At 40.0% G+C, this 27974-nt stretch overlaps 1 protein-coding gene across 1 annotated transcript; it reads left to right on the forward strand.

Moving 5' to 3' along the window:
• Positions 1-24828, forward strand: Sell (selectin L). Its single transcript, XM_045136507.1, has 10 exons — positions 1-101; positions 1105-1186; positions 2908-3294; positions 5400-5507; positions 11294-11479; positions 12457-12642; positions 16210-16395; positions 18809-18937; positions 21066-21084; positions 24621-24828. The coding sequence occupies exons 1-10, from the start codon at positions 99-101 to the stop codon at positions 24637-24639; spliced, it is 1305 nt and encodes a 434-aa protein (XP_044992442.1). The 5' UTR covers positions 1-98; the 3' UTR covers positions 24640-24828.
• The last annotated feature ends 3146 nt before the right edge of the window (positions 24829-27974 follow it).

A 27974-nucleotide genomic window follows, 5' to 3' on the forward strand; every position in this document is an offset into this window, starting at 1 on the left:
CTCAGTCACCGCGGACTTCCCTTGCCCAAGGACGCGGAACCCCCAGGTGCAGAAGGTCTGACAGGCTGCAGAAGAGCTGCAGTGGGACCGGGGAAGCCATGGTGAGTCGTCCAGCCTGTAGGGTGCCCACGGACTCAGACAGAAGCTCTTCTTGGGCTGGTCAGGGCAGGTGGCAAAGGGCAAGAAGCAGCCTATTTCATATTCCATTCTAAAAGCGACCCTAAATCTCTCCTGTTAGATATGCTGGTTTGACATTTTTCTCTTGATGCTCTCTCTGAGAAGATGCTTGGAGAAGTATTATTGAAATTAGAACTTTTTTTGAACGAAAAAGAGGGGCTACTTGAGAAGTGAAGTGATACACATCAGGAAATATGGTTTTGAGATGTGCAGGAAACTTACGGTTTTCTCATTTGAGCTGCTCAAATATATTTCTTTTTTATTCTTTTCTTCTTCTTTTTGGGAAAAACATAGCTGCCTTCCTTTTCTGGTGTCTGTTTGGCTATCTAATTCTTTTATATACTTGAGGCATTGATCCATTGTGACCCCATGTGAAAAGGGAACAGCGAATCTAAACTTCACTAGTTCATTAAATAGCAAAGAATACATTTTTAAAAATAGGCATATTGGGCTGGAGAAATGGCTTAGTGGTTGAGGCGTTTGTTTGCAAAGTCAAAGGTCTTCAGTCGACTCCCCAGGACCCATATAAGCCAGATGCACAAGGGTTTGCAATGGCTGGAAGCCCTGGCATGCTCGCTCTCTCTCTCTCTCTCTCTCTCTCTCTCTCTCTCTTTGTCTCCCTCTTTCTCTCTGTCTCTAGTAAGAAAATAAATTTTAAAAAGGAAAAAAAATATAAAATGGGCATATATACATATATATAATTTGATTTGAAATCTCAGTTGAAATGTAGGTACAAAAATTGCTAACATACAAATAATCATAGCAATGATTATCAACTTGAGACAAATATGAGAACAAACTAGAGCAAAGTCACAACAGTGTTGAAGTATATTTTATGCAATTATTTTCAGCCTTGTGTGACAACTATTTTACCATGGACAAGATTAATAGGCTGTGTGAAAATATCCTCGTGTTCTTTCCTTACAGATGGTCCCATGGACATGTCGAGCTGCTTCTAGAGGCCTAGGACACCTCTTCAAGGTGTGGACCTGGACAGTACTGTGTTGTGGTATGTTGTCTGCATGTTTACTCAAGTGTCCATGGGAGAACTTCAAGTAGACAGCTGCTGATTCTAACTTTTCAGGGAACTTGTCTTATCTCCAGCACTTCTCCAGAAACACCCTAAATCCATCTTTACCTGCCACAGCCCTCCTCGCTGAGCTTGAATTCTCATAACCTTGCCAAAGCCATAAATTATAAAAGAATAAGTCACAAATAATTCTCTAGCAAGGCGCTTTTAATCTGTACTAATCATTTAAGGCATTCCATATGTTATTAGTATTTCAGTGTATATAAATTTAGTTTCTATGGTTACAGTATGAGCTCCTCGCTGGAAGGAGTTTTTATTATTTTTGTCCTCCTCTATTGATGTTACACACGTTTTTTTCTTTTTCTTTTTTTTTTTTTTTTTTGGTTTCTCGAGGTAGGGACTCACTCTAGCTCAGGCTGACTTGTAATTCACTATGTAGTCTCAGGGTGGCCTCGAACTCATGGCAATCCTCCTACCTCTGCCTCCCAAGTGCTGGGATTAAAGGTGTGTGCCACCATGCCTGGCTTGAATTTACAAGTTTTATGTTTGAGTCTTAGGCAGTTTCCAACAACAGATTTCAACTTCCCACCTCCACGCCATTACCTAGTTAAACTACCATCTTATTCTCTAATTTGGATTTTCAGCTCTGACCAAGAAAACACCTTCTGTTCCTTATGGACTAGTTATACTGTCTGCTTGTGTCTCATGGACAAATAGAATTCTTTTCAAAAAACAAGAACTTTCCAAGTCCCTATAGTGCACAAACACTATTCTAGGAACTGAGAATATAGCAGAGACCACAACACTTTCTTCTGTGTTAGAAGCTTACACTGGGCTGCAATATTCAAAGTGTGACATTACAATGTTCCCTGTTAATGATGTTCACTGTTCTCTGATCATTTCTGATACATTTGTTATGATCAGGATGAATTATGTCTCCATTGCTTCTCATATTCCTTGTTCAGAATCCTTAGACTGTGAGAACTTCATTTAAGTTTTATTTGGTATTTCTCTGTTGTATTTGCCTTACAAAGTGAAAACTCAATAAAGATGATAGCTGCCAAAACTTTAAACTTGTTGTGAAGTAGTATTTTACGTATATTACCCCATGCTTAAAATGACAAGTCTCATTATGTAATTATGTGTTTGATGTGATTTCTGAGAAGCCCTCACACTTGAATCCCCCATGTGTTTACTAACCATCAGTCCAGTATCTTTGCATGCAGAATATGATGCAATCAATTTTGTATTCCTACACTATTTGGTTTTATAAGTTGCTTTGTCTTTACTTGACTATTAGATATACAGTAATTGGACTATATATTGAGGTTTTCATATATGTAGTTTTTCCTACAATAAAATATTATATTTTACATAATGGAAACTAGTTAAACTTGTGCTATTATTACTCATGACCCTATTTGCTTCTCCTTAAGGAGAAAATTTATACATGCTTTGTAACAATAATAACATATATTGGCATTTAAGAAAGGATCTTAGGATTTAAAAAGTGGACTCTAGTTATTAGTGTTATTCTAATTCAAATCTGCAGATAATTTAAATTGTGACATTGAGACAGTAAGTTACTCTCTTGAGTTTTTAGTTCCTCTGCTTTAAGTGGAGGCTCAGCCTGGTTCTGTGCTAGGCTCTTTTAAGCTATAATATTATGAGTTAATATATTTCATGCTTATGTCTTTCAGAATTCCTGGGGCATCATGGAACAGACTGTTGGACTTACCATTATTCTGAAAAACCAATGAACTGGGAAAATGCAAGGAAGTTCTGCCAGGAAAATTACACAGATTTAGTTGCCATACAAAATAAGGGAGAAATTGAATATCTGGAGCAGACACTGCCCTACAGCCGGTTTTACTACTGGATAGGAATCCGGAAGGTCAAAAATACATGGACATGGGTAGGAACCAATAAGCCCCTCACTGAAGAAGCAGAGAACTGGGGAGCCGGGGAACCCAACAACAAGAAGTCCAAGGAGGACTGTGTGGAGATCTACATCAAGAGGGCCAAAGACTCGGGGAAGTGGAATGATGATGCCTGCCACAAGGGCAAGAGGGCCCTCTGCTACACAGGTGGGCCTTGGGACCAGACCTACTGACCCAAGTTAGAACAATCAGATGTACTCCATAGGAGTTGCTAGTTTACTCTAAAAACACTGCTTGCTTTTTATTTTTAAAGTATTTATTTAAGTGTGTGTACATGTGTGTGTGAGTGCGCACTCATGAGTGTGCAACAGCATCTCTTGCAGTTGCAAATGAGTGTCATCTAGTTTTGTGGTTGGCTGGGGAATTGAACCCAGGATGACAGACTTTGCAAGCACTCACCTTTTACAACTGAGCCAGCTCGCTGCCCCTAAAAGTATTTCTAACCCTCTAAGTCAGCTTGAATCACGTCACCTGTGAGCATTGTGCTCTGGAAAGCTGGGTTTTGTGCTCCACAACTGTGCTCCTCAATCGAGTTCCATCAAAGTTGTCAGCATATTATGTGGGAAGTAGGAATGAACATTCTGTGCCAGAAGAGTAGAAAGGAAGATGATTTTGAAAGTTGGGTCACTTGAGATCTTAGGCTCATGTCGTCTGTGTCCTAATTGGAAAGTACATGGCTTGATGGTATATGTTTCTTTCTTGGCAAAGTCTTATTAATTCTGTGTAACAAAACATTGCACTATCACTGCTGCATGCAAATTTCAAATTTATGTAAAAACTATTACAATTCCAGCATTCATGATTTTGTGTGTGTGTGTGTGTGTGTGTGTGTGTATGTGTGTGTGTGTAGGTAGGTAGGTAGGGTTTCCCTCTAGCTCAGGCTGGCCTAGAACTCACAGTGATCCTCCTACTTCTGCCTCCCAAGTGCTGGGATTAAAGGTGTGCACCACCACACCCAGCTGTGATTTTAAAAATCATATTCAATATCAAACAGATAATTTTGTCTTTCTAGTACTTTAATATACTTAGTGCAGTAAGTGTGTGTGTTTCTGTGTGTATGCATGTGTGCCCACATGTGTGCAAATGTGCATGTCTTGTGTGCAAGCATGTGGAGGGCAGAGGAAGATGCTGGGTATCTGTTGCTCTTATATCTCACTTCCTTGAGGCAGAGTCTCTCATTGAACCAAGAGTTCCCTGTTGTTCAGTTAGACTGGCTGGCTTGGGAGCCTCCCTGATCCTTCTTTCTGTCTCCTCATCACTGGGGTTACAGGCATGCACAACCATGCCCAGGATTCTTTATACATGGCTTCTGGAGATCAACCTGAAGTCTTTTTCTTAAAAAAAAATTCACTGGGGCTGTAGAGATGGCTTAGCGGTTAAGCACTTGCCTGTGAAGCCTAAGGACCCCGGTTTGAGGCTCGGTTCCCCAGGACCCACATTATCCAGATACACAAAGGGGCGCATGTGTCTGGAGTTCGTTTGCAGTGGCTGGAGGCCCTGGTGTGCCCATTCTCTCTCTCTCTCTTTGTCTGTTGCTCTCAAATAAATAAATAAAAATAAACAAAAAAACTGAAAAAAAGTTTATTTGTTGGTTTACACATGTGTATGAGGGTGTACGTATGGACACATGAGGATCTCTTGCCTCTGCAAACCAACACCAGATTCTTGCACCACTTTTTGCATGGCTCACATGGCTGATGATGGAATTCAACCCAGGCTGGCAGGCTTTGTAAGTATGTGACTTCAACTGCTGAGCCATCTCCCTAGCCACCTCCCCCCACACTCAAACGGAAGTCTTTCTGCTTGCACAGAAAGTGCTCCTCTCTACTAACCATCTTACCAGATGCCACACTTTTTAAAATGATCTATCCCTGCAAAGAAAGAGATTGCTAAGCAGAGTGCAGAAATAATTGAGTAAGTCATGATTTAACTTACTTACTATACTGAGAATAGCAATTTTAAAGGTTTCAATGAATGCCTCTAACTTCTCCACAATGTTATGGAATATTACTATCAGTAAATTCATTCTAAAAGCAGATAGACTCTCATGGTCATCAAACCAGTATATTCTATAAGCAAATGATTTAGCATGGAATTATTGTGCAAAAATGCTACAAATATATAAGCAAGCCTTTCCTGTTTATTAAGCTGGGTTCAGAAACAATGTTTTCTTTGTGTGAGGAAATGGCCATAAATACTAAAATGTAATCACATTGAAAGTTTTCTCATTTTGTTTCCTGACCTCCTTAAAGCTTCTTGCCAGACCTGGTCATGCAGTGGTCACGGAGAATGCGTGGAAACCATCAATAATCACACCTGTAACTGTGATGCAGGGTACTATGGGCCCCAATGTCAATTTGGTAAGGCTTTCCCTTCCTTTCTTTCTTCCTGAATGCAGTCACAAGAATCATTTTAGCTTATGATAGAAGTTGGTTAAGACAAAATAATAGTAATTGGGACAAAGTAGTTCTAGGCATTCTGAGAAATGGGAAGTTGTGGTCAAAAATTCAAGATTTCTCAATGTTGTTGACTTCTTGTAAAGATTTCATAAGACAGCAAGGAGATTCAATTTGCTTTACAGGTGCTTTTAAGTACCACAAGAAACAAGGTGATGAGATAAAAGCTATGCAGATTACAATAAGGACTCAGGCCTTGAGAGTCCAGCTCTCAAGGAGCTCATATTCTAAGGGGCTTGTTGGATTAGTTAGAATGGTAAGGTCTGAAAGAAACTACACCATTTTAAAAAAAAATTTTGTTTTTATGTTTATTTATTTATTTGAAAGTGACAGACAGAGAAAGAGGCAGAGAGAGAGAGAGAGTAAGAGAGAATGGGCACGCCAGGGCCTCCACTGCAAACGAACTCCAGACGCATGTGCCCCCTTGTGCATCTGGCTAACATGGGTCTTGGGGAATTGAGCCTCGAACTGGGGTCCTTAGGCTTCACAGGCAAGCACTTAGCCACTAAGCCATCTCTCAAGCCCGAAACTACACCTTTTGTCACTAGCCTAGTGGGGCATCTAGAACATAGTATTGGCTTTTTTTTAAAAACAGGCAATCATGATAGGGGAGGGACAAAGAGAAAAATTCAAATATGATAGCCAGTATATGTCACAGATACATGATAACAAATTGTATACACTTTTTAGGCTGCGTACTTCAGAAACTGGAAAAGCAAATATATTATAGATTCTGCACTCTAATTACATATACTCCGAAACTGAGCTTGACGGAAAGCAATGTTAACCGGAGGTAGCTTGGAGGCTGGAAACTGCCTTATGAAAGAACTTGCCCTTTACTTGCAATGAGACATGACTTAGTGCCAGCATTTAGAGCAATCCTGCAAGCAGCGCATAGGAGAGGGTGTAGGAGGGCAAAAGGAGAGATGATAGAGAGAATCATCAGGAGCCTTTTGAAGTCATTCAGAGCCTGGGTGGTGACAATGGCAAGGGGAGAATGCCCAGGTTCACAGGAAGAGGCTGTGACCCAGTCAGCCACCATAGAAAGAAGCACCAGACCCTTTGGTGACAGTCAAGTTTCAAAACTATGTTTGAAGTATATGGTGTACAAAATAGAAAAGTATGTGAGAGGAAAGAAGGAAGCATTAAAACCAAAGTACACGTAAATATTAACCAACAGGAATAGTTCTGACTCATTTCACTTAATCCCAGAGCCGTGAGTCCTACTCAATGTTTTACCATTTAAGTCCCCTTTAAACATTCTGGTTTTTTTTTTTTTCTTTTCTTTTCTTTTTTTTTGCTTGCTTTCCATCATAGCCTTATGCTCTGACTTTTTACAATATTTTTTTGTTCATTTTTTATTTATTTATTTGAGAGTGACAGACACAGAGAGAAAGACAGATACAGGGAAAGAGAGAGAATGGGCGAGCCAGGGCTTCCAGCCACTGCAAACGAACTCCAGACACGTGTGTCCCTTTGTGCATCTGGCTAACGTGGGACCTGGGGAACCGAGCCTCGAACCGGGGTCCTTAGGCTTCACAGGCACCCGCTTAACCGCTAAGCCATCTCTCCAGCCCTCTGATTTTCTTTTTCTACTTGTAATAATGGCTCCTGGATTCCTTCATTGGCTCTTATCTAAGCTCAAATTATGAGTCTTAGCTTCTGTCTTATATCCATTACTCACACACATTCCTTTATCAAAAAAGCCATGGGCATTTGTAGATTCATGTATCTATATGATCTTTGGATTCATAAATTTGAACTCTGTGTATGTTAAAGTTATTCTTTGGGATGTCTACCATATTATTATTATTATTATTTATTATTATTTGGTTTTTCGAGGTAGGGTCTCACTCTGGTCCAGGCTGACCTGGAATTAACTCTGTCATCTCAGGGTGGCCTTGAACTCATGGCAATCCTCCTACCTCTGCCTCCCGAGTGCTGGGATTAAAGGCGTGCGCCACCACGCCCGGCTTGCCATATTATAAAGTTAACTTTCCCAGACAGTTTTCCTTTTAGTGTTTAAAAAAAAAAATCTCATTATATGGAAACAACATTGACATGAGCATGATAGTTTTTAGTTATATTAGATATTTTTCATGTTATTATATTACATATTTGTTATTTTATTAGATTCTATATTATGTTACATATTTGCAGTTCTCTACTTAACTCCCTCATTTCCTTTAACATTTGTTCAAGGTAACATGCTGTCAATTTGATTTTCAATCTTTCATTTGTTTTTATTGAAGCAGAGTTTCACTGTAGCTCAGACTGACCTGGAACTCATTATGTATTCCTGGCTGGCACAAACTCATGACAATCATGACAGTTCTCCTACATCAGCCTTCTGAGTGTGGGAGATGAGATTACTAGATGCGAGCCACCATGCCCAGCTTTGGTCTTTTATTTATTTTTTTTTTTAAGTATTTCAAGGTAGTGTCTCATTCTATCCTAGGCTGACCTGTCTCACTCTGTATTCCTAGGCAGGCCTTGGACTCACAGTAATCCTCCTTCCTCAGCCTACTGAGTGCTGAGATTAAAGGTATGCACCACCATGCCCAGCCCTTTTTGAACTTTTAGAAAAACAGTTTATTACATTTTATTTCACAGATATTGGAAACTGACAAAAAATAGTAATGTAACTACTTGAAATAAAAATTATTGTTACTTGAAAGTCTAATTAAGAAAAACTCACTTACGTATATTTATAGATTATAACCTTCCATTTGCAGCCAGTTATAAAGATTTTAAATGCAAAGAAAAAGGTCAAATTTTGGAGTTAGAAGAGTCATTGTTGTGCTAGATGCTTCCACAGTTATAGTTTACTCTCAGGAATGAAGAGTAATTGGAAAAGTAATAACATCCAGTACCACAGGTGAACACCTTTGCTTACCTTTATATCCTTGACAACTTCCATACATAAATACAATGTACCCTGGTCATAATCCCTTCCTACCACAGACCTTTGTCCTCCTTCCCTTCCACTAAACCCCCTCTTCTTCTCAATTAGTCTGTCTTATACATTGATGTAATTTTTTGTGCCCTATTCCACCTTACATGACAACATGTTGGTGGGCCCAATAGTGTGCAGGTCTTGTGCAGATAAATGACCACTGCTGTGAGGTCATGAGTACAACTTCCATTTTGTGTCTGGAAGACAGAGTTCCAAAGCACTCCTCTCCATCCCTTGACTCTGGCATTATTTTCACCACCTTGTCCAAAACAGTCCCTGAGCCTAGGAGAGTAAGACAGAGATACTTCATTTAGTGTAGAACACTCTGCTGTCACTCTTAGCCCATCAACAGGTTTGGAGTCTTCCTAGTAGTCATTGCTATCTGAAAAACAAAAACAAACAAACAACAAAAAAAACAAAGACAAGCGTCTCTAACCAAAATTGAGAGCAGCATTAATATATGGGCATAAACATAAGTGTTTAGAGGGCAATTTAGTGGTCATAATAGCCCATTTAGCCAAACAGCAATTGTAGCCTCCCCTGTAGGGCTTATAACCTTCTCGGCCATAGGCTTTTGATTGTTTTCATTATTGGACATGAATTCCCTCCTGTAGAATGGGCTTCAAATCCAACCAGAGAGCTGCTGGTTCTCCCCAGAACAGTCATGCCACTATTACATGGGTGAGCTCATCTTGTCTGGCTGGCTGGTTATATAGTTTGCACCATTCTGTGCTGGTAAAGACTGTTAATGACTTTTCTCTCCAGCAGGCTGCATAGTACATTTCAACAGTGACAGCTAGTCAGCAGAGAGGAGGCTTCTAACTCAGCTTTATCTTGAATTCTTGGTGTCCTGTAACCAATGAATGTATTGTCTTCAGCAAAAGGATCTTACCATATTGTTTTGATGGGCAATTGAGAGCCTTGGCAACAACCTGTGTTATTTGGAGAACTTTAGGGGCCTCCATCATCAACAGCTTACTGGGAGGTATCCTACCCCTGACACTGGGGTTGTTCTGTAGCCACCTATGGCTTTTTGGCACAGCATTTCCATCCCCACCAACTACCCACACTTTCTCTTTCTTAATTATATGTACTTTCATCAATAAATATTTATTTATATTTATTTACTTAAAAGAGAGAAAATGGGCATGCCAGGGCCTCCAGCTGCTGCAAACAAACTCCAGACATACGCACCACCTTGTACATCTCACTTACATGTGTACTGGAGAATCAAAGCTGGGTCTTTTGACTTTGCTGGCAAGCACCTTGACCACTAAGAAATCTCTCCAGCCATGTATGTATGTATGTATATATGTATGTATGTGTATATATATATATATATGTATATATGTATATATGTATATATATAATTGTATTTGTCTTTTTGAGGTAGTGTCCCACTCTAGCCCCCCTAGGCTGACCTGGAAGTCACTGTGTAGTCTGGGGCTGGCCTTGAACTCAAAGTGATCCTTCTATCTCTGTCTCCCAAGTGCTGGGATTAAAGGCATGTGCCACCACACCCAGCAAAGTAAGTTTCTATATGGATTATTCATAACATATTTCATTTTGACTAATCATCCTACTACTTCTCTTTTCTACCTCCTCCTCTACAAACTCAAGATGCACGTTCCACCTTGTGAAGCTGGCTTTAAGTGCGTACTGGGAATTGGACCCAAGTCTTTAGGCTTTGCAGGCAAGCACCTTATCTGCTTAGCCACCTCTCCAGCTCCTAAAATTTTATTCTTATAACTTTTACTTTTTTAATTTATCTCCTACTTGTCTTCTACTCTTGTTCCCATTGTCTTTGTTTTAAGTATTGTGGTAGTCTCCTAGATGAGCCCATCACTTCAAATAGTTTTGTGAAAAACACATTATTCATACTACTATTAGACTGATCAATTTAAAAACAACCAAAACATACCACATAGATATGACCATATACCCTTTAATTTGTTTCTATCATTTGTGTTACATAGTGAAATCTGAACTCATCATGGTCCATAATAATACTTAATATATAATAGTGTGGTAGTTTGAGTCAGCTGTCCCCCATAAGCTCATGTATCTTGAATGCTTGATCCCTGGCTGGTGAGGATTTGGAAGGTGGAGCCTTGTTGGAGGTGTGTTATGGAGGGCAGACATTGGGACATCATATCCCTGCTTCCCCTTTGCCAGAGTTCAGCTCACTTTTGCTGCCATTTTCCACCCACTGTGAAAAGATGTGATGTCCAGCCTCTGCTTGTGCCACATTTTTTTTCTCTGCCACCATGAAGCTTCCCCTCAAGATTATGAGCAAAAATAAACTCTTTCATCCCACCAGCTACTTTTGGCTGGGTGTTTTGTCCTGGTAGCAAGAAGATCACTACAACAATTAGATATTTCATTAATTGAATGAAAAAGATAAGTATATTTTGCCTTCATTCCTATCTTCCTCTCTAGTCACCTTTCATAGGATACCCTGCCTCTATTTTTCTTGTAATAATATCAAAATATTTTTCATTCTCTACTTTACACTTGTGTTTTGCATCATATTGAGTCTGCTTACGGCCTTCTTTCTTATTTTGCACATGCATAAAATACAGCTGTTTATTTTTAACACAGTGCAGATATCATTCCTTCCAGGAATATTTCTTTAGACACAAGACAGGTAGGTAGTTATTAAATGACAGAGGTAGCCCTCAAATCCATTTGACCCTTTTAATCCTCTACAACTTTGTTTCTATCCCTAATGAAGTGGTCCAGTGTGAACCTTTAAAGGCCCCCGAGCTGGGAACCATGGACTGTACTCACCCTTTGGGAGACTTCAGCTTCCGCTCACAGTGTGCCTTCCACTGCCCAGAGGGAACAGACCTAGTTGGGATGGAAGAAACACACTGTGGACCATTTGGAAACTGGTCATCTCTTGAACCAACCTGTCAAGGTAATTTCTGAATAGAGGCTTTGTCTGGGCATAAAAATGTGCATATGGGTTCACTGTTCTGTCTTCCAGTCATTCTGTGTATTTATTTATCATTTATTTTACATTTGTTGAGGTAATCTATTTACTTACCAATATGTTATGGTACAGAAATTTCTTAAGAAGAATCAATGCTCATTTGTGTGTGTGTGTGTGTGTATACATACATATATATATATATATATATATATATATATATATATATATCTAAAATTTTAATCACAAGGTGAAAATGATGACTCACATTTTATAGGTAATGTGGTAAGAAATAAGCCACAGAGTCACACTATCTATCCAAATGGCATGGCGAGACATAAAATGTGTAGACTTTAGTTTCCAGGTATTAATTTGCTCTTTGGTATTACCAGTAACACCTGGGAAATAATTACAATTTCGGGAGAATATACCAAAATCACACTAGATTGAGCTCTAGAACAGAGGATTAAGGAGAGTAAAGACAGAATTGAGGCCAAGACACTTCCTAAACTTTTACCTGCTCCCTTTGCAAAGACCATTAATTATGTAGCCTTAATTATTCTGACCTTCCTTACCTCAAATCTAATGTAGAGGATCTAATTAAAGTTATGTCCTATCTGAGCCTCTCATTGCCACTAAAACCTCTCTGGGCTTGAGTTCTCTCTCTTGATAATGCCAAAATAGTAATTCAATGACAAGCTAATATTTAATTAGGCTTTCTTATAAGATATGTTTTGCATTGTTCTTCAATCCTTGGTTTGTAGAAATAATTGTATTTATTTCCCACAACTAATCCTATGAAATTAACACCATTATAATTGTTCTTCTGTCATAAATTAAGGAGCTAAAGTTGTAGGTTTGAGTTAACCTTGCTAAAGACATGTGACTGTCAAATGGTAGAGCTATCTCTCTAACCCTTCTGGTTCTTCCAACCATCTCCACCCTTGTTTCTATCCCTAATGAAGCGGTCCAGTGTGAACCTTTAAAGGCCCCCGAGCTGGGAACCATGGACTGTACTCACCCTTTGGGAGACTTCAGCTTCCGCTCACAGTGTGCCTTCCACTGCTCAGAGGGAACAGATCTAGTTGGGATGGAAGAAACACACTGTGGACCATTTGGAAACTGGTCGTCTCTTGAACCAACTTGTCAAGGTGAGTAACTTCAGGTCAGCCTTTGGGCTGGGTGTCCCTTGTTTACAATATGTGGTAGTTTGTGAAATTTTCCTATAACCTCATGTGTTTCTGATTAAGCCTCATTCTCAGTCCCCAGCTTATAGCAATTTGAGAGCCTTTGCTGGAGGAGGTGTGTCTAGGGATGGACCTTGAGGTTTATTAGCCTAGCTCTTCAGTGCTAGCCAGTTCACTATTTTGCTACTTTCTGCCAACTGCTGTGGCAAGATGTGATGCCAAGCCTCTGCTTTTTCTTCCATGATTATGCTTCTCCTTAAAATCTGAAATAAACCCTTTCTTTTCTTATGTTGGTTTTGGTTGGGTGTTTTGTGCCAGCAATGAATAGGTAACTTCAATCAAAAACTGGAGTGGAGGAGTAGGCCACTGATGCAATAAGAAAATGTGTGTTTTGGCTTCTGGGAATTGATTTTCAGGAAGAATATGCAAGGATTTGGAACTTTGGACTAAGGAGAGCCTTAAAATGTTATAAGCAGAGCTTGATAGGCTGTGTTTGTAGTCAGTTCCACGCTGTTGGAATGAACATGCAAACCAGGCACAGTTTAGAGGAGGTGAGGATTTATTTCAAGCTTACAGATCCATAGGGTATTTCTATTAGTGGCAGAAAAATGCTGCTTCCATACAGGCAAGAATAGAGAAAACCATCACCAGCCAGCAAAATCCAGAAACAACAAGTACAAATGGGTAGCAAAAAGCAGAGAATTGGCAGCAAGTAGCAAGGACCCCTTCCAGGACTCAGACTGCTCTCTTACATCATTATGCTGGGAATCAGATGCACCCCCAAACATTACCCTTAGTTCTGGATCCCAGGATCCACTTCCAGTGACACCTCCTCCAACCAGGCAGCTGGAGATCCAAGTTACAAGCTTAATAAAATACCTGAGTCTAACAGGGAAACACATTCAAAATACCACAGGGCTGTTTTGATGAAAGTTTGAAAGAGTGAAATCTAGAGACAACTGTGAACTATGAAACCTTCTGAAATATCAAAGGGAAAGTAGAACTTTGTCAGAAATGTGCTAGGGGCAGTTTGTGTGTTATTCTTGCTGCATTTTGCCTGTGTCCTGAGCACTTACCCAAAGTTGACTTTAAAAGTAATGGACTGGTATCTTAGGCGTAGGAAGTATGAATCAATTTGGTGCTCAGAGACTGTGGTTGCTTCATCTGCAGCTGTTGGGGAGGTTGAGAGTAGGCCACTCTGCATGGAGATAGTGAGAGGAGCACTGATTCTTTTTTGAAAGGAGGAAGCCTGAAGGAGGAAGGAGGAAGGAATTTTACTGGTTTTCAAAGTTGGCTCTATACTGCCTGTATTAACAAATTTGGTACCCCATGTGGTACTAGTTTTGGAAGTATAACAAATGCAGGAAATAGAGGTTAATTGGATTTTCAGCATGGTTTTTGGGGATGGCTAATGGGCAATGTGGGATAGAGTTCAAATCTCTTTTTGAAAGTTCTGTAAGCCCAGGCATTGGAGCTGTGAAGATGAACTGTGGATTTCAGTGGAGACCTCATGATTTTAGAGATTGCAGGACTATGGGACAGTTGTGAAGGAAAGTTACTCACTGTGGCTTGGGTTGATTTGTCCAGAAAGCAGGAAGATAAGGTTTAAGGGGCAGAATTTTTAGCCCAGAGAATTTGTTGTAGGTTCCAGATGCTGGACTTGGAGGTATAGGATTTGATGTTTACTATACTGATTTTCTGCCTTGACTTGGTCCAGTCTGTCTTTGTCACACATCCTTTTTGCAATGGGAGTGTTCATTCTATGTTATTATGTACAGGAAGAATTTAATATGTGCTAAAAATTTTGGAGAATCACAGTGAAGAGACTATCTTGAGTCTCAGATGAGACTTTGGATTTTTGAATCTTTGAATTTTGGATTGGTAAATACTATGGGGGCTTTTAAAGTTGGATTGAGTGCATTTTACATCATGAGATGGTCAAGCATCTATGGAGGCCATGGGCAGAATGTGGTAGTTTGAAAGTGAATTGTCCCTCACAGCACTGTGTATTTGTGATTAAGCCTTATATACAGTTGCTTGTGGCAATTTGAGAAGTATGTCACAGGGGGTGGACCTTGAAGTTTACCAGACCAGCTTGCTAATGCTAAGCAAGCTCTTACTGCTTCCTGTCGACTGCTGTGGTAATATGTGGTACCCAGCTTCTGCTTTTCCCACCATGATGAAGTTTCCCTTTGAAACTGTAAGCTGCAAGAAACCCTTTCATCTCATATGCTGCTTGTTGACAGGGTATTTTGTCCCAGCAACAACAAGGTAACTACAGTACAATCTGAGAAAATTCAGGAGAGAGAGTGTTGCTAAGGAGTCTATTTCTCCTTCTAAAGTATAATTTAACCAAACTTACTTGTATTCTGATAATTTTCAAGGAAGTTATTCTTACTGAAATACAAAATGTAATGGCTAAATGCCTCTGAAGCCATTTGGCTGCAATCAAGATGATTTTTAACAATGCAGTGTGGTTATGTAGTATTTTTATTGTTCTCACTGCCATGTCATAGTGTCATGATGAATCTCAGTTAGATTTTGTTTCTCTTTCACTAACACCTATTTTATGTGGTTCCCTATTTCACACCAACCTATTTCCTTCAAGGGATGTAGAGGTCCTTCTTGGTTGTTTTATTTGGTAGCTTCTTAAAATCACCTTTTATTTTCTCTTCCTGTATGAACTCTCAGGGGAATAACAACTGCTGGGAAGAACAAAGACATACTGTTGATTGTTTTCCTTTGAGATATAATAGGGATTTCCCTTTTTTGACTGCCAAGATATCCTCATGTTGGAGAAAAAAAAAAACAAAAACTAGTGGGGTCCACATTTGAGAAGTCAGATTATACTTTCTACATTCATGCTCCTGACTTACTGATTTTCAAAAAAAGAAAATTATAATCCTTTATTGAACTAAATTCACATGCATTATGAATTGTACAGAAGTTGAGCTTGCTTTGAAGAATGGAATATTGTTCAGAATTGCTTGGACAGATATTGCAGGTGAAAAGGTGGAATGCCCTGCATTTGTGCATATAGAGGTTTAATGGTATGGCATTTACAGGAGCGTTGGCATATCACCATGCTGGGCAGCAACCTGGAATGGCCACCCCTGTGTCACTGTAGCACTTAGTGCCCTGTTGGCTTTATCCCTTAACCCACTACTCACCAGCATGTTAAGAATATCATATCTGGGTGTGGTGGCAGACACCTTTGATACCAGCACTCAGGAGGCAGAGGTAGGAGGATTGGTATGAGTTTGAAGCCACTCTGAGACTACATGGTGAATTTCAGGACAGCCTGGGCTAGAGCAAGACCCTACCATATCACGCCACCCCTGTACCCCAGAAAAACTATCAGGATTTCAACATTAGCAGAAGAAATATACACAAATTGGGGATTTCTAGATTCATATAGATGATTCCAACAACTAACTCTAACAGGTTGGGTTAAAAATCTTTAGTCAAGGGAGGGTATCTGCTCATATAAACTAATTTGTTTTTATTTTACTCTATTCCCTTTAACTGAAGTGATTCAGTGTGAGCCTCTGACAGCACCAGATTTGGGGACCATAGAGTGCAATGACCCACTGGCCAACTTCAGTTTTACCTCTGTGTGTACCTTCAACTGCTCTGAAGGAACTGAGTTAATTGGGAAAAAGAAAACTACTTGTGGTTCTTCCAGAGTCTGGTCCAGTCCTAGTCCAATATGCCAACGTAAGTAATTGCCCAGAAAGACTAAAGCCTAAAGGCCGGTAACTGAGGAGCAGCTGATGGGAAAGACGTATTGATTTTCAGGTGTCCGGTTTTCACTTTATTTATTTATCTGTTATGCACACAGTATATACAGTCATGTTGGTACCATTGTTAGCCTCCTCCCTGCCCTCCCCCACTCTGCAGGTTCCCTACTCATTGGGGAATATGGGTTGAGCATTGTGGGGTTAACCATCAGTTATGGGTAAGAGGCAATGTCTGTGCACAACATGTGGCTCTGACATTTTTTCCTCCCCCTCTTCCGCAAATTTCCCTGAGCCATGTTGGGCTCATTTTAGGTCTACTTCAGCGATGAGGTCTTGGGAGCCTCTCTGTCTCTGTCTCTGGATCTCTGGTTTGGTAGGAGTTGTGTTCTCTGTGTCTACCTCCTTCACCCTTGCGCTGGTACCAGGTTCACCAAGAAAGCAGCACTCTTGTTTATGGCCTAGTTCTCTCCTTAGGACCTGAGTCTATTTGAAAAAGAGAAGCAAATTCTCCATTGGAGAGTAAAGTTAGAATCAGATAAATGGGATAATCATTGTTTTATTAGAGAATTTACTTTTAAATTTCATTTTGCTAGATGAACATGATGTAAATATAAAATTATATGCATTAACTTACTATAAATACTTGGCTATTCTTACCTCCTTTTATAACAACCATTTTGCTTTATTTTCCCAATCACATAGATTCTCTTCTTTTCTATTTATTTGAGAGGGAGAGAGAGAGAAGGAGAGGGAGAAGGAGAAGGAGAGAGAGAGAATGGGTGCACCAGGTCCTCTAATCCCTGCAAGCAAACTCCAGATGTATAGGGCACTTTGTACATCTGGCTTTATGTGGGTACTGGGGAATTGAAACTGGGTCCTTAGCTTCACAGGCAAGTGCTTTAACTGCTAAGCCATTTCTTTAACCCCCTCCCCATGCCCCCCCTTTTTTTTCCGAGGTAGGGTCTCACTCTAGCTCAAGCTGACCTGGAATTCATTATGTAGTCTCAGGGTGGCCTCAAACTCACAGCGATCCTCCTCCCTCTGCCTCCTGAGTGCTGGGATTAAAGGCATGCGCCACCACACCCGGCTCCTTTTCTTTTTTAAAAAAGTATTTATTTGGCCTGGGGGGGGGGGGAGGGAGAGAAAGAAGCAGATAGAGAAAGATAGAGAGAGAATGGGCATGCCAAGGCCTATAGCCATTTAAATGAACTCCAGACACACGTGCTCCTTTGTGTCACCTTATGCACTTGCTATTATGTGGGAGGTGGAAATAAAACTCTGGTCATTTGGCTTTGCATGCAAGCACCTTAACCATTGAGAAATCTTTCCAGCCCTCTCTTCTCTTCTTAACCTTTAAAATCTAAACTTAGTATCTCTACTGTTTTACTTCCTACTGACCATTCTATTCAAGTACAACCTGATTTCTCTGTCAATTCTTTGAAATACTCCCTTAAAGATTACCAACGACCACTTAATTCTCAATAGATATTTTTCACTTAACACTAAGCTGATGGCTTTCAAATCTGTGTGTACATGAAAACCATGCCTTCCTTGTCATTTTATGTCTGGCACCCTCCCCTCTCCCAGAGTGCTTGCAAAAAATGCTGAATAGATGTGTATTAAATTAACATATGAAAGAACAGTTACCAATGTCTGCCCTGAAGCCATCTGCACTGAGGAAAGGAGTGGTGGGACCTGTAGATGCTTCCAAAGGAGCTGATCACTATGTGTTCAGAATAGAGTGGAAGAGCAGAGAGGTGGCAGAGAGGACATGAGGAGAGGACTGTTCATCAGGTTTTTCAGGTACATTTCCTTTAATGGTTAACTAGTGTACATTTTCTCATTTTCATCAAGCCGGTAGCCATCAATATGTCAAAGCTGACTCCATCACCCAGACGTATCAGAAGATAGTTTTATCCGTACTAGTATCTTATTCAATAAAAGCTTATACATGAACTTAGTTTATACTTATAGAAGAATACATAGATAACTTATTTGGAAGGAAATGAAGAGAAGTAATAGGACTGCATTCTTCAATATGTCAATGCAGGTCCTGAGTGTTTAGAAAAAGTGCTTATTTATACACACTTACTTTAAAGTAAAATCAGTAATAGTTTCCTTTGGCTGACAAGTTACCCAGGCTATATCTCGGTTTTTTTTTTTTCCCTCCCTTTCTAGCTCTTCTCTGTGTTCACAGGTATAATCAATAAACAAGACCATGAATCAAAACAATGATGACCACTTCTCAGTATTTTTAGGCATGTTCTTGGGAATTCCATAAATCCTGAGTTATTATTGGGGAACAACAGGAGAAAAAAATCATCACAAGCTGGACTTGAGAAACAATGCTTGTAGTTTCATCTCACCTGCTTTAATGATTTCTCTTTCAGAGTTGGACAGAAGTTTCTCAATGATCAAGGAAGGTGCCTATAACCCCCTCTTCATTCCAGTGGCAGTCATGGTCACTGCATTCTCTGGGCTGGCATTTATCATTTGGCTGGCAAGGCGGTTAAACAAAGGTATGTATGTTCAACAACATGAAAATAAACAACTTTAAAGTAGAAAAAAAGAGGGCTGGAGAGATGGCTTTGTGGTTAAGCGCTTGCCTGTGAAGCCTAAGGACCCTTGTTCAAGGCTCGATACCCCAGAACCCACCTTAGCCAGATGCACAGAGGGGCACACGCATCTGGAGTTCATTTGCAGTGGCTGGAGGCCCTGGCGCACCCATTCTCTCTCTCTCTCTCTGTCTGCCTCTTTCTCTCTCTGTCGATCTGAAATAAATAAATAAAAATGAACAAATTTTTTTTTTTTAAAAAGTAGAAAAAAACCCACACGAGATAAACTGGAATATATTCAACTGAAGCAGGCGTCAAGCTTTGTGTTTTGTTAGACATCAGTCCCCAGAGACAAGGGAGTCAACCTCATATACACCTTCATTATAAACACTAGCTGATATTTGCTTTCACAGGCAGACTTCTTTAAAATGTCTGTTGTCTTTAAGGCACCTTGCTAGGGTAATGACACCTGAATGAGACATGCTACTCTTCTTCATATTTCCTTCTAAAAATGGATGTACAGTCATCTTTTAAGAGCCTAGATACCTTTTATTTCAATGCTGTAATTTCATAAGGAAATTGAAGTCATTTCTGTACAAGATCTCAAACAGATAACTTGAAAACTGCATGCCCCTGCTGTGGGAATGAGAGTGGGGCAAACAGGAAACAGTTAACGGGCACTTGGGCTTGTTACAGTTATGCCACCAAAGAGAACAGAAGCCCCAAAAGATCACTGACTTTGTACAAAACCCAGGGTTACTAAATGATGCACTAAAATAGTCTCCATTTGTGAAATGTCTATCAATATCTTCAATGTTCACATAAATGACTTTGGCTCCCAAAACACTGAGTTGTAAATTGGTTCTTTATAACATGAACAGTATTTTTTCCTATAGAGACAATGCTAGGAATGATGGGTAGTCCTCTAGGATAAACTCTTAGAGCTTTAGCCAATATATTTGTAAGAATAATAATAAAAAATAAATCTGTGTCTATGTATTATTCTTCTAGAAATGTCATAGACCTGTTAGATTAATCAAACTAGAAAAGGTGACAATCCAAAGTATGGTGGCCAGTGAAATGGACCAAGTTCTTGGCCCTCAGATGGACCCTCTGAACACTCCACTAAAGCCACTGCCTTAATAAGTCTTGGTGTCCAGACTTTAACCCCTTCTCCTGGGACAAGGGTCAAAGAAACTCCCCCAAGCATGAGGACCTGTATGGGTTTGTCTAGAAACATTTTGTGCTCCTAGAATCATTGATCTTTAATTAATTGCTATCAATTGACTCATTTGGTATAAAAGGAAACTGAGACAAAAATATTTTGGGGCCAAATCTCTAAAATTCTTCACCATCAGAGACCAAAGCCAGAGGTCACACTTTTATCCAGACATGGCCCTTAGAAATCAATAGTTGTCTTCAGATTCTTAAAGTTATTTTTTTCCTTGCCTGGAAGAATTTTTCCACCCAAGCCACCACAAAAGGTTGGTGCAGGGCATGAAACTGAACACATGGTTTCCCACTTCCCTTTTCTTCAAATTGAAACTTTCTCATTAAGAACAGATTTTTTGCTTGTCTGTTGTAATATTTTTTCTTCATAAAAGAAAAAAATACATTTATGAATATTAACCAAGTGGAACCCAAAGTTAAGTCTCCTTGGTCAAATTCATTTGTCCCATGTCTTCAGGCCAGCTAAATTTTAATAGAAAGGGTATAAAATAATAATATCTAACATTATGAAAAATATTAAAAGAGTAACTGTAAAGTCTTTGTATGAGCGAGGCCCTGGGAAGAAATTATGGCTCACAGAGGGTAAGTGGCTATCAGATGTACTATACTGTGGGTGGCTTTCTTCCGCGAGTAGAACGGAGCCCCAAGAGGACCCATATCAACGTGTCTGTCTGTCTGTTCTGTTTGAGGGTCAGCAGAACATGCACTGAGTCATCAAACCTACTTAGTCACAGATGGATGCTCCCCCAACAAGTGCATAACATACTCCAGAGACTGTTTTGGGGATAGGAATATCCTTTTAAAAGTTGTAATTTTCTACATTTTTTTGATGACATTTCTCTATTCTCTTTTCTATTTTTAGGGAGGAAATCTCAGCAAAGGTAAGTTATGCCAATGAAGATTTTCCATATCTATTGATCCCCTCTCTTTCATTTAGTTGTGTGTGTGTGTGTGTGTGTGTGTGTGTGTGTGTGTATGTGTGCGTGTGTGTATAAAATAGCTTGAATCATTATCCCCATAGTAGTTATTGGTAGTGATTCATGTAGGGGCTTCATCTAAATGAAGTTTACAGGGACCAGGATAAGTTACTGGCCTCCTTTAAAACATTTACTTTTTTGTAAAGTGGAGTTGAACTGATGAATTTCCAAAAGCTACTTTATTTGGGAAGGATAGGACATATGAAGAGAGAATCGTCTCTATGAGTTTTCTTCACGAGTTAGAAGCATGCTGCGTTGTTTCTTCTTGTCTTGGCTGAAGAAATATACAGGATCCAATGAGCATTTCAACAACTAATGTGTCTGTAAGGAGAAGGAACATCTCCACGTCACAGTCCCTCAATGCCTACCACCAGCATGAATGACTACTCCAATAAACATGGACCTTCAGGAATGTGAAAATGGTGCAGGGCTTGAATTCTACCCACAGCTTCCCCAGAAGCACTTTTCTTTTTGTCACTTTGCTTTCAAAGTACAAATGCTTTCACTGGCATAATAATAACAGATTAGTGAGAAGGGATGTGACACATGGCAGTGCATGGCTCACCTGGCAGAAATGAAGCAAAGGAGGATGACAAGAGGTGGCCAGGGAGGCAGAAGTAGGATGAGCCACAATGGGGGGGGGGCATGGTTGTTAAGAGAATGGAAATAATTTCCAATGGAGGCAGGATACAAAGATGTTAGCGGGGAGATGGATTCAGTGGAGAGCTTCAGTCAGAAGTACAGGGCAAAGAGAGAGGGAGAGCGCTCACTCCAGTTTGGCTGTGAAGGAAAGAAGAGTGGTGGGCATAAGTAGGTAGGGACACAGGGTCAGTGGTGGCTCTTTTGACCCTTTGGTATTACTGTACCTTCTAATCAATTAGATAAATGGGGTCCTAGTAAGAAAGGAGTCACTTGGTGGGGAGGTGTCCTCCCTATATCTCTTTAGCAGGAAACCCACAAGCCTTAAAGATGTCTCTCATGCTTGTACCCACTAAGTGAAAGTCTTTTGGCACAATTTCTCTGTCCAGAACTACTTTCTGATCACAGGAACCACCTATTCTTATTGCTCTTACATGGGACCAACTCAGCTCATTTCTTTTAGATGCCCTTGAGGGACAGGAGGAGATGCTTGCTAAACAACATTAGCACTAAGTTAATTAGCATATCATACACACTTCCTATCAGGTTTAATGATGCATTGATTTTCTTTACAATTTATCAATTAATAGCTATTTATTGAGCACCTTTGTATTGGAGCAAAACTAAACTTGATTGGTTGAGACACTAAGAGGAACAAGCTTCTGTCTATTATCTCAGGAAATTATTATCTAATTAGAGACTTAAGACAGAAGTACAGCAAAAAATCAAAATAGTACAAGACAAAGAGTATAGTAATAGATAATGAATTTTGTACTGAAAACAATCATTTGTCTTTATGATCACAGAAAAGTTTCGTGAAGAAAGTGGAACCAGGGTTGCTTGAAGGATGAATAGGATTAAGGTTTCTGGAGAGAACCAGGGAAGAAAGTTTGGAGGAGGAGAATTATGTAAACAAAGGTATGGGAATGCGGTAATGAAAACAAATTCAGGGACCAATGAATAGAGCTGCCTAGATCCCCTGGTTTAATGATTAGATGTAGAATGGAAGTTGGAGGGAAGGTTGTTTCTCCTCCTCCTGCATCTTGAATGCCTTACCAGGTGGCCCAAAAGAAACTAGCAGCTGCTTGCTTGCCTGGGGAATACCTCTCATTTATTAACTAAGGTGATCCTAATTCAAAGAACCATAGACTTTTAGGTCTGGAAAAACAGTCTTGGTGGACATCACGTTCAAGCTTAGTGGCTGAGCTCATTAGCTTTCCTCTAAGCTTTGACAGTTACAATAATAAATAATAGATAAAATAAACTGTCATCAAATATGAATACCATGTTACCCACGTTTAGGTTTTAAGTGATTAAATGTTACCTACAAGCCTATATGAGAATACAATGAAGAGCCCCAATTACAGTAACAAGATATAAACAAGGAACATGACAGTGGTTGACTGAGATTACTGGATAAAGGGCAAAAGGGAGACTTATAGCATCAGGATCCAGTAATCATGCTCTTAACCGTTATATTGACAGAGGTCAGGATTCCTGACTTCTAGGCTAGAGTTGTAAGTCCTCCTCTTCCAGTAATGTGATTTACTCCCCCCTACCACCCACACATACCAAACCATTGTGTGATGGCACTGAGGAAGGGTGGAGTGAAAGAAATAGGGTGTGTCATTAGAACAAGTCAAGGTAAGATGAACACCCGCACACTAAACACTGACTTTATTTTTCCCCTGAGTTGATTCCCACAGGTCTTGTGTTCATTCCTATTAGCTTTTTTCTGGCTGGTGAATGAATGACTCCTTGAACATTTGTGGTCTTGATTCTTGCTGGTTATTTTGACTCTTCTGAACACTAGTTCTGTTTATCACCTCATTCAGTTTCTGGTTTCTAAATTCTACCTGGGTAAGGGCTACACCCAAGATACACAGGAAGATACGATGCCAACCTCAGAGGAGGGCATATGTGAGATTCTGCTTTCAGAAACATTTTTATCTCTCTGTTGGCAAGTGCATTCATGGCTGCTGAACTGTGGTTTACCATAAAAGCTCATCACGAGACCAGAGTCTTCAAACCTGGTTCTGCTTTTGAAAATTGTCAACATTTATCAAATTTGGTTCTCTTCCACCCTTTCCCCTTTCCAAGAATGAGGCAGTTCTGACATACAAAACGGGCAGTTTATTTCATGAAATGAAATTTTTCATCATCTCTTTCACCTCTCTAACTTAATATACAATGTCCTTCAAACTCATTAGCTCTGGAGATAACAGCTGCACCTCAGAAATGTCTCCAGGTGGATCAGCAGCATGAACCCCCTGGGAGCTACTTAAAGAAGCAGAACTTCAGGCTCTGACCAGATCTACTGCAACAGACTTTTCCTTTAAAAATTTAATTTTCTAATCAGAAGTGCATGAGAGAGTGAGAAGTGTTGCTCAGGGGTTCTCTTCCCATATGCTTTAAAGTCTTCTGTACTTTGTCCAAAAATTCTAGCTAAAAGCAGCTCCTTGCTCCCCTTCTGGACCATAGAGAACATTCTCTGCTGTTACCAACATGTTAGCTTTGGCAGTTTGTCTTGCTCTCTCTCATTTTTTTTTTCTTTTCATTTTTCAAGGTAGGATCTCACTCTGGCTCAGGCTGACCTAGATTTAACTATGTGGTCTCAGGGTGGCCTCAAACTCATGGCGATCCTCCTACCTCTGCCTCCCGAGTGCTGGGATTAAAGGCGTGCACCACCACGCCCGGCTCTCTCTCTCACCTTTGATGAACATTTACTTGTACTACTAACACTTGACTTTTTACCATTAAAAAGCCCCTGTGTTACATGACACTCTCCTGCTTTCTTTCAGGATGGATGACCCATATTAGTTCACCCTGTATAAACGGCATGTCATGAGGCTCTACACGGGTCATTGGACAATAACTACCAAACCTTTCATGAAGAGTTTTGTGTGGTGACATCTCCTACATCTAAGATGAAGGGTGTTTGCTCCCGCGCAGCTGGAAAGATTTCTACATGACCAACAGCTCCCTGTGCTTATCCCTCACCCGCATCTGTTGCTTACATATCACTGTTTTTTTTTAAATATCTTTTTTCTGTGGAGAAGCAAACAAGACCAGTGGGGAAAAGAGATTATTGTGGAATATAAAGATGTCTGACTCTGCTCTTTTCTAACTTATTTTCAGTTTCAATATAATATTTTACATGATGAAAAGCACTGCCAAATACTGTGAAAAAATGATACATATGAAACTACAAACTCAGTTGTTTTTGAAAATACTTCACTTCCTCTGTCAGACACTGTAGGGTTCACTGTTCTAGCACGTTTACAAAATTGATGATGTCCTTGCTTTCTAACTCTAGAGAATCAATGGACTTCTACTCAAATTGGAAAAGTTCCATTGACGCTGTAGATCTTTTCTCTATAAATACAAACCATCTTATTTTACCATTTTTAACCATCCCTCTCCCCTCCACATCTCCCCTTCTCTGTTGGTTATCTTGTGCACAGCAGCTCAGGAACACCAAACAAATGAGCAGAGATAAGAAGCCTGCATTGATTTTTAGTTTTGAGTTTTGCATTACCTTATGAGACCCATCTAGTTTTGTTGTAGTCAGTGCTTCTTTTACGACCAGCATATTGTTAATAAAGACACCATCACTGGGACGGTAGCTGCAGGTGGCGTCTCTTTGGTGTTATATAGCAGAGTTAAAACAGTGGAGAGAGTCCTTCACTCATGTTGAAATGTTTCCCCCTTCATTACCTCTGTACCTTTTCCCACCTATCTAGATAGAGTCTGTTCTTTAGGATTCATGCCATCAATCCCTGACCCTTGTCATTTCCTTTATAACTAGCTTTTAAACTAGTCCAATCCATGGCAATCTCTCGTTCCTGAATTTCCTATTGCAAGGTTTGTAGCATGCAAAGTTGCATTTAAATACTGCCTGGTTTATCTGTTAAAGTGGTATCTCATCTAAACAATAATATGGCTGAGCATATGGGTGGTGCATACCTTTAATATCAGCACTTGGGTGGCAGAGGTAGGAGGATCACATGAGTTTGAGGCCAGCCTGGGACTACAAAGTGAATTCCAGGTCAGCCTGGACTACAGCTAGACCCTACCTTGAACAAATAAAAAAGAAAAAAAATAAGAATATGTTGTTTTAACCTTGATAAAATTGTAAGATTGTATCTTCTTTAAGAGTAGAGATTGTGCCAGATCCCTGGGATGTCTAGCTCATGACTTGACACTTGATAAATGAATAAAATAAAATTAAATAGACTCAAATCAGAGCATAGAGTGTAATTATAATGTAGCTTTCAGCAAACTTCTCTGCATGGCATGGGACAGAAGCCTATGTCAAGGGCTGACTTCTTATGAGAGAATAGGACCTTGTCAGGAGCTAGTGTGGCATACCTCCTTGTCCTGTGGCCCATATAGCTTTCATACACATCTGCACATCTTCTGAGAAAAATTTTTGGTAAGAATTGTGTTTCTCTTTCTTAAAGTTATTTTAGATTCTGCATTACAATATGGGCTGTCGCAGAAGCTCTTCACCCTGTGCATCTGCAAGGACATGCCAATCCCATCCACCTGGCTTGGGGGTAAACTCTGGAGTTACACGGTACACAGTCTGCACGGACTCAGTGCAAGTAGTCACAGTGCTCACTGCAAACTTACGCACAAATCTGATACCAGGGCCAAGAACCCAAGTGGAAATTAGTTCTTGGGAATAAGAAGTATACTAGGTTTAAAAACATAGTCCTAGGGGTTGGGGATCTAGCTCAGCGGATGAAGCATAAGGCTCTGTGCTCTGCCCTCATCACTGAAAAAAAAATAGGTAGATAGATAGATGATAGAGTCCACTGCTTCTCAAATGGCTTACCTGTTAAAGGTGAGGCAAGCACAAGGTTACACATGCCCACTAGGTGGCGAAAGCATCTGGTGTTCCTCTGCAGGGGCTGAAGCCTGTGGCTCTGGTGTGATTACTAGTCCACCATCTTGACCTGAAGTCTTTTTTTTGTTTTTTGAGCTCATCCTTTAAATAAAGACTTGAGACAAATATTTTTTAAGACCTCCGAATTAATTGCCTTGAGAAGTTTTTCCTCTAAAATAAGGAAATCTCATAGGGTTATAATGTTGCATTAAGCATGAAACTGCTTTGTGAAGTGAAACTTGAAATTCTTACAATTGCAAGAAATGTTATCAGCGCCTATGAGCACACAGCCGCAGAGTTTCTGTGCTCAAAGGTGCAATATCTGCATGAGAGAAAATTTCCAATACTATAGCCATGACTCCTTGGTAAAAGACAACAGGATTCAGAGACAAAATTAGAACTTAGATAAGGCTTATGAAGCAACCAGGGACAGATTATCTGAGACAAAAATTTGAAGTCAGAGATATCATACAAATCACTTTGGTTTAAAAGAGAAACAGAAGTTGGAATGTGGTGGTGCACACCTTTAATCTCAGCACTTGAGAGGCAGAGGTAGGAGGATTGCCATGAGTTCAAGGCCAGCCTAGGACTAGAGTGAGACTCTACCTCAAAACAAAGCAACCAAACCAACAAAAAAAGAAACAAAGAAGAAAATGGTAGAGAATAGCTTTAGACCCCAGACTGTATAACATATGAAGTTGATACTGTAGTTTTTATGGAAAACTGAGCCAGAGAGAGGCATGATCAGAACAACATCCTGGGAAGCTTAACGTGTTTGCAGGCTTAGAGAAGTGGAAACAGAGATGCTGGCCAGGGAGGGTAGTGGCAAAGACGAAGTGGCCTGGGTTGCTCCCCTGTGAGCCTTCTGGTAGCCTTTGTTCTTTGACTTGTGGGGTTAAGGGTGGGAGGGAGTGTACCAAAGCATTCGGAAAGGAAAACCATGAAACAAAGATTCAGGTTAAATATGGCTTATGCAAATGCTCCTTGTTCAAAGATCTTGAGGAAAGTCCCTCTTTTGTTATTTTTCCTCTGCACACTTATCTCCTTTATTCGTAACATAGGATCAGTCAGGGATATGAAACAATGTTTGGAAATTCACAAAGATGAATAGAGAAAACTGGGAATGGAAAAAACCAAAATCTCAAATGCTATTAAAATGTAGGTTTGAATCCATTCTGACCACTTATGGGAAAACAATATGAGCTTATAGTGTTTCATAAATTAATTTTTTTATTAAGTCAAAACTTTGTATGGATAAACCATG

This window comes from Jaculus jaculus, chromosome 1 (genome assembly GCF_020740685.1).
Source record: "Jaculus jaculus isolate mJacJac1 chromosome 1, mJacJac1.mat.Y.cur, whole genome shotgun sequence".
In the NCBI taxonomy this organism is placed as follows: domain Eukaryota; kingdom Metazoa; phylum Chordata; class Mammalia; order Rodentia; family Dipodidae; genus Jaculus; species Jaculus jaculus.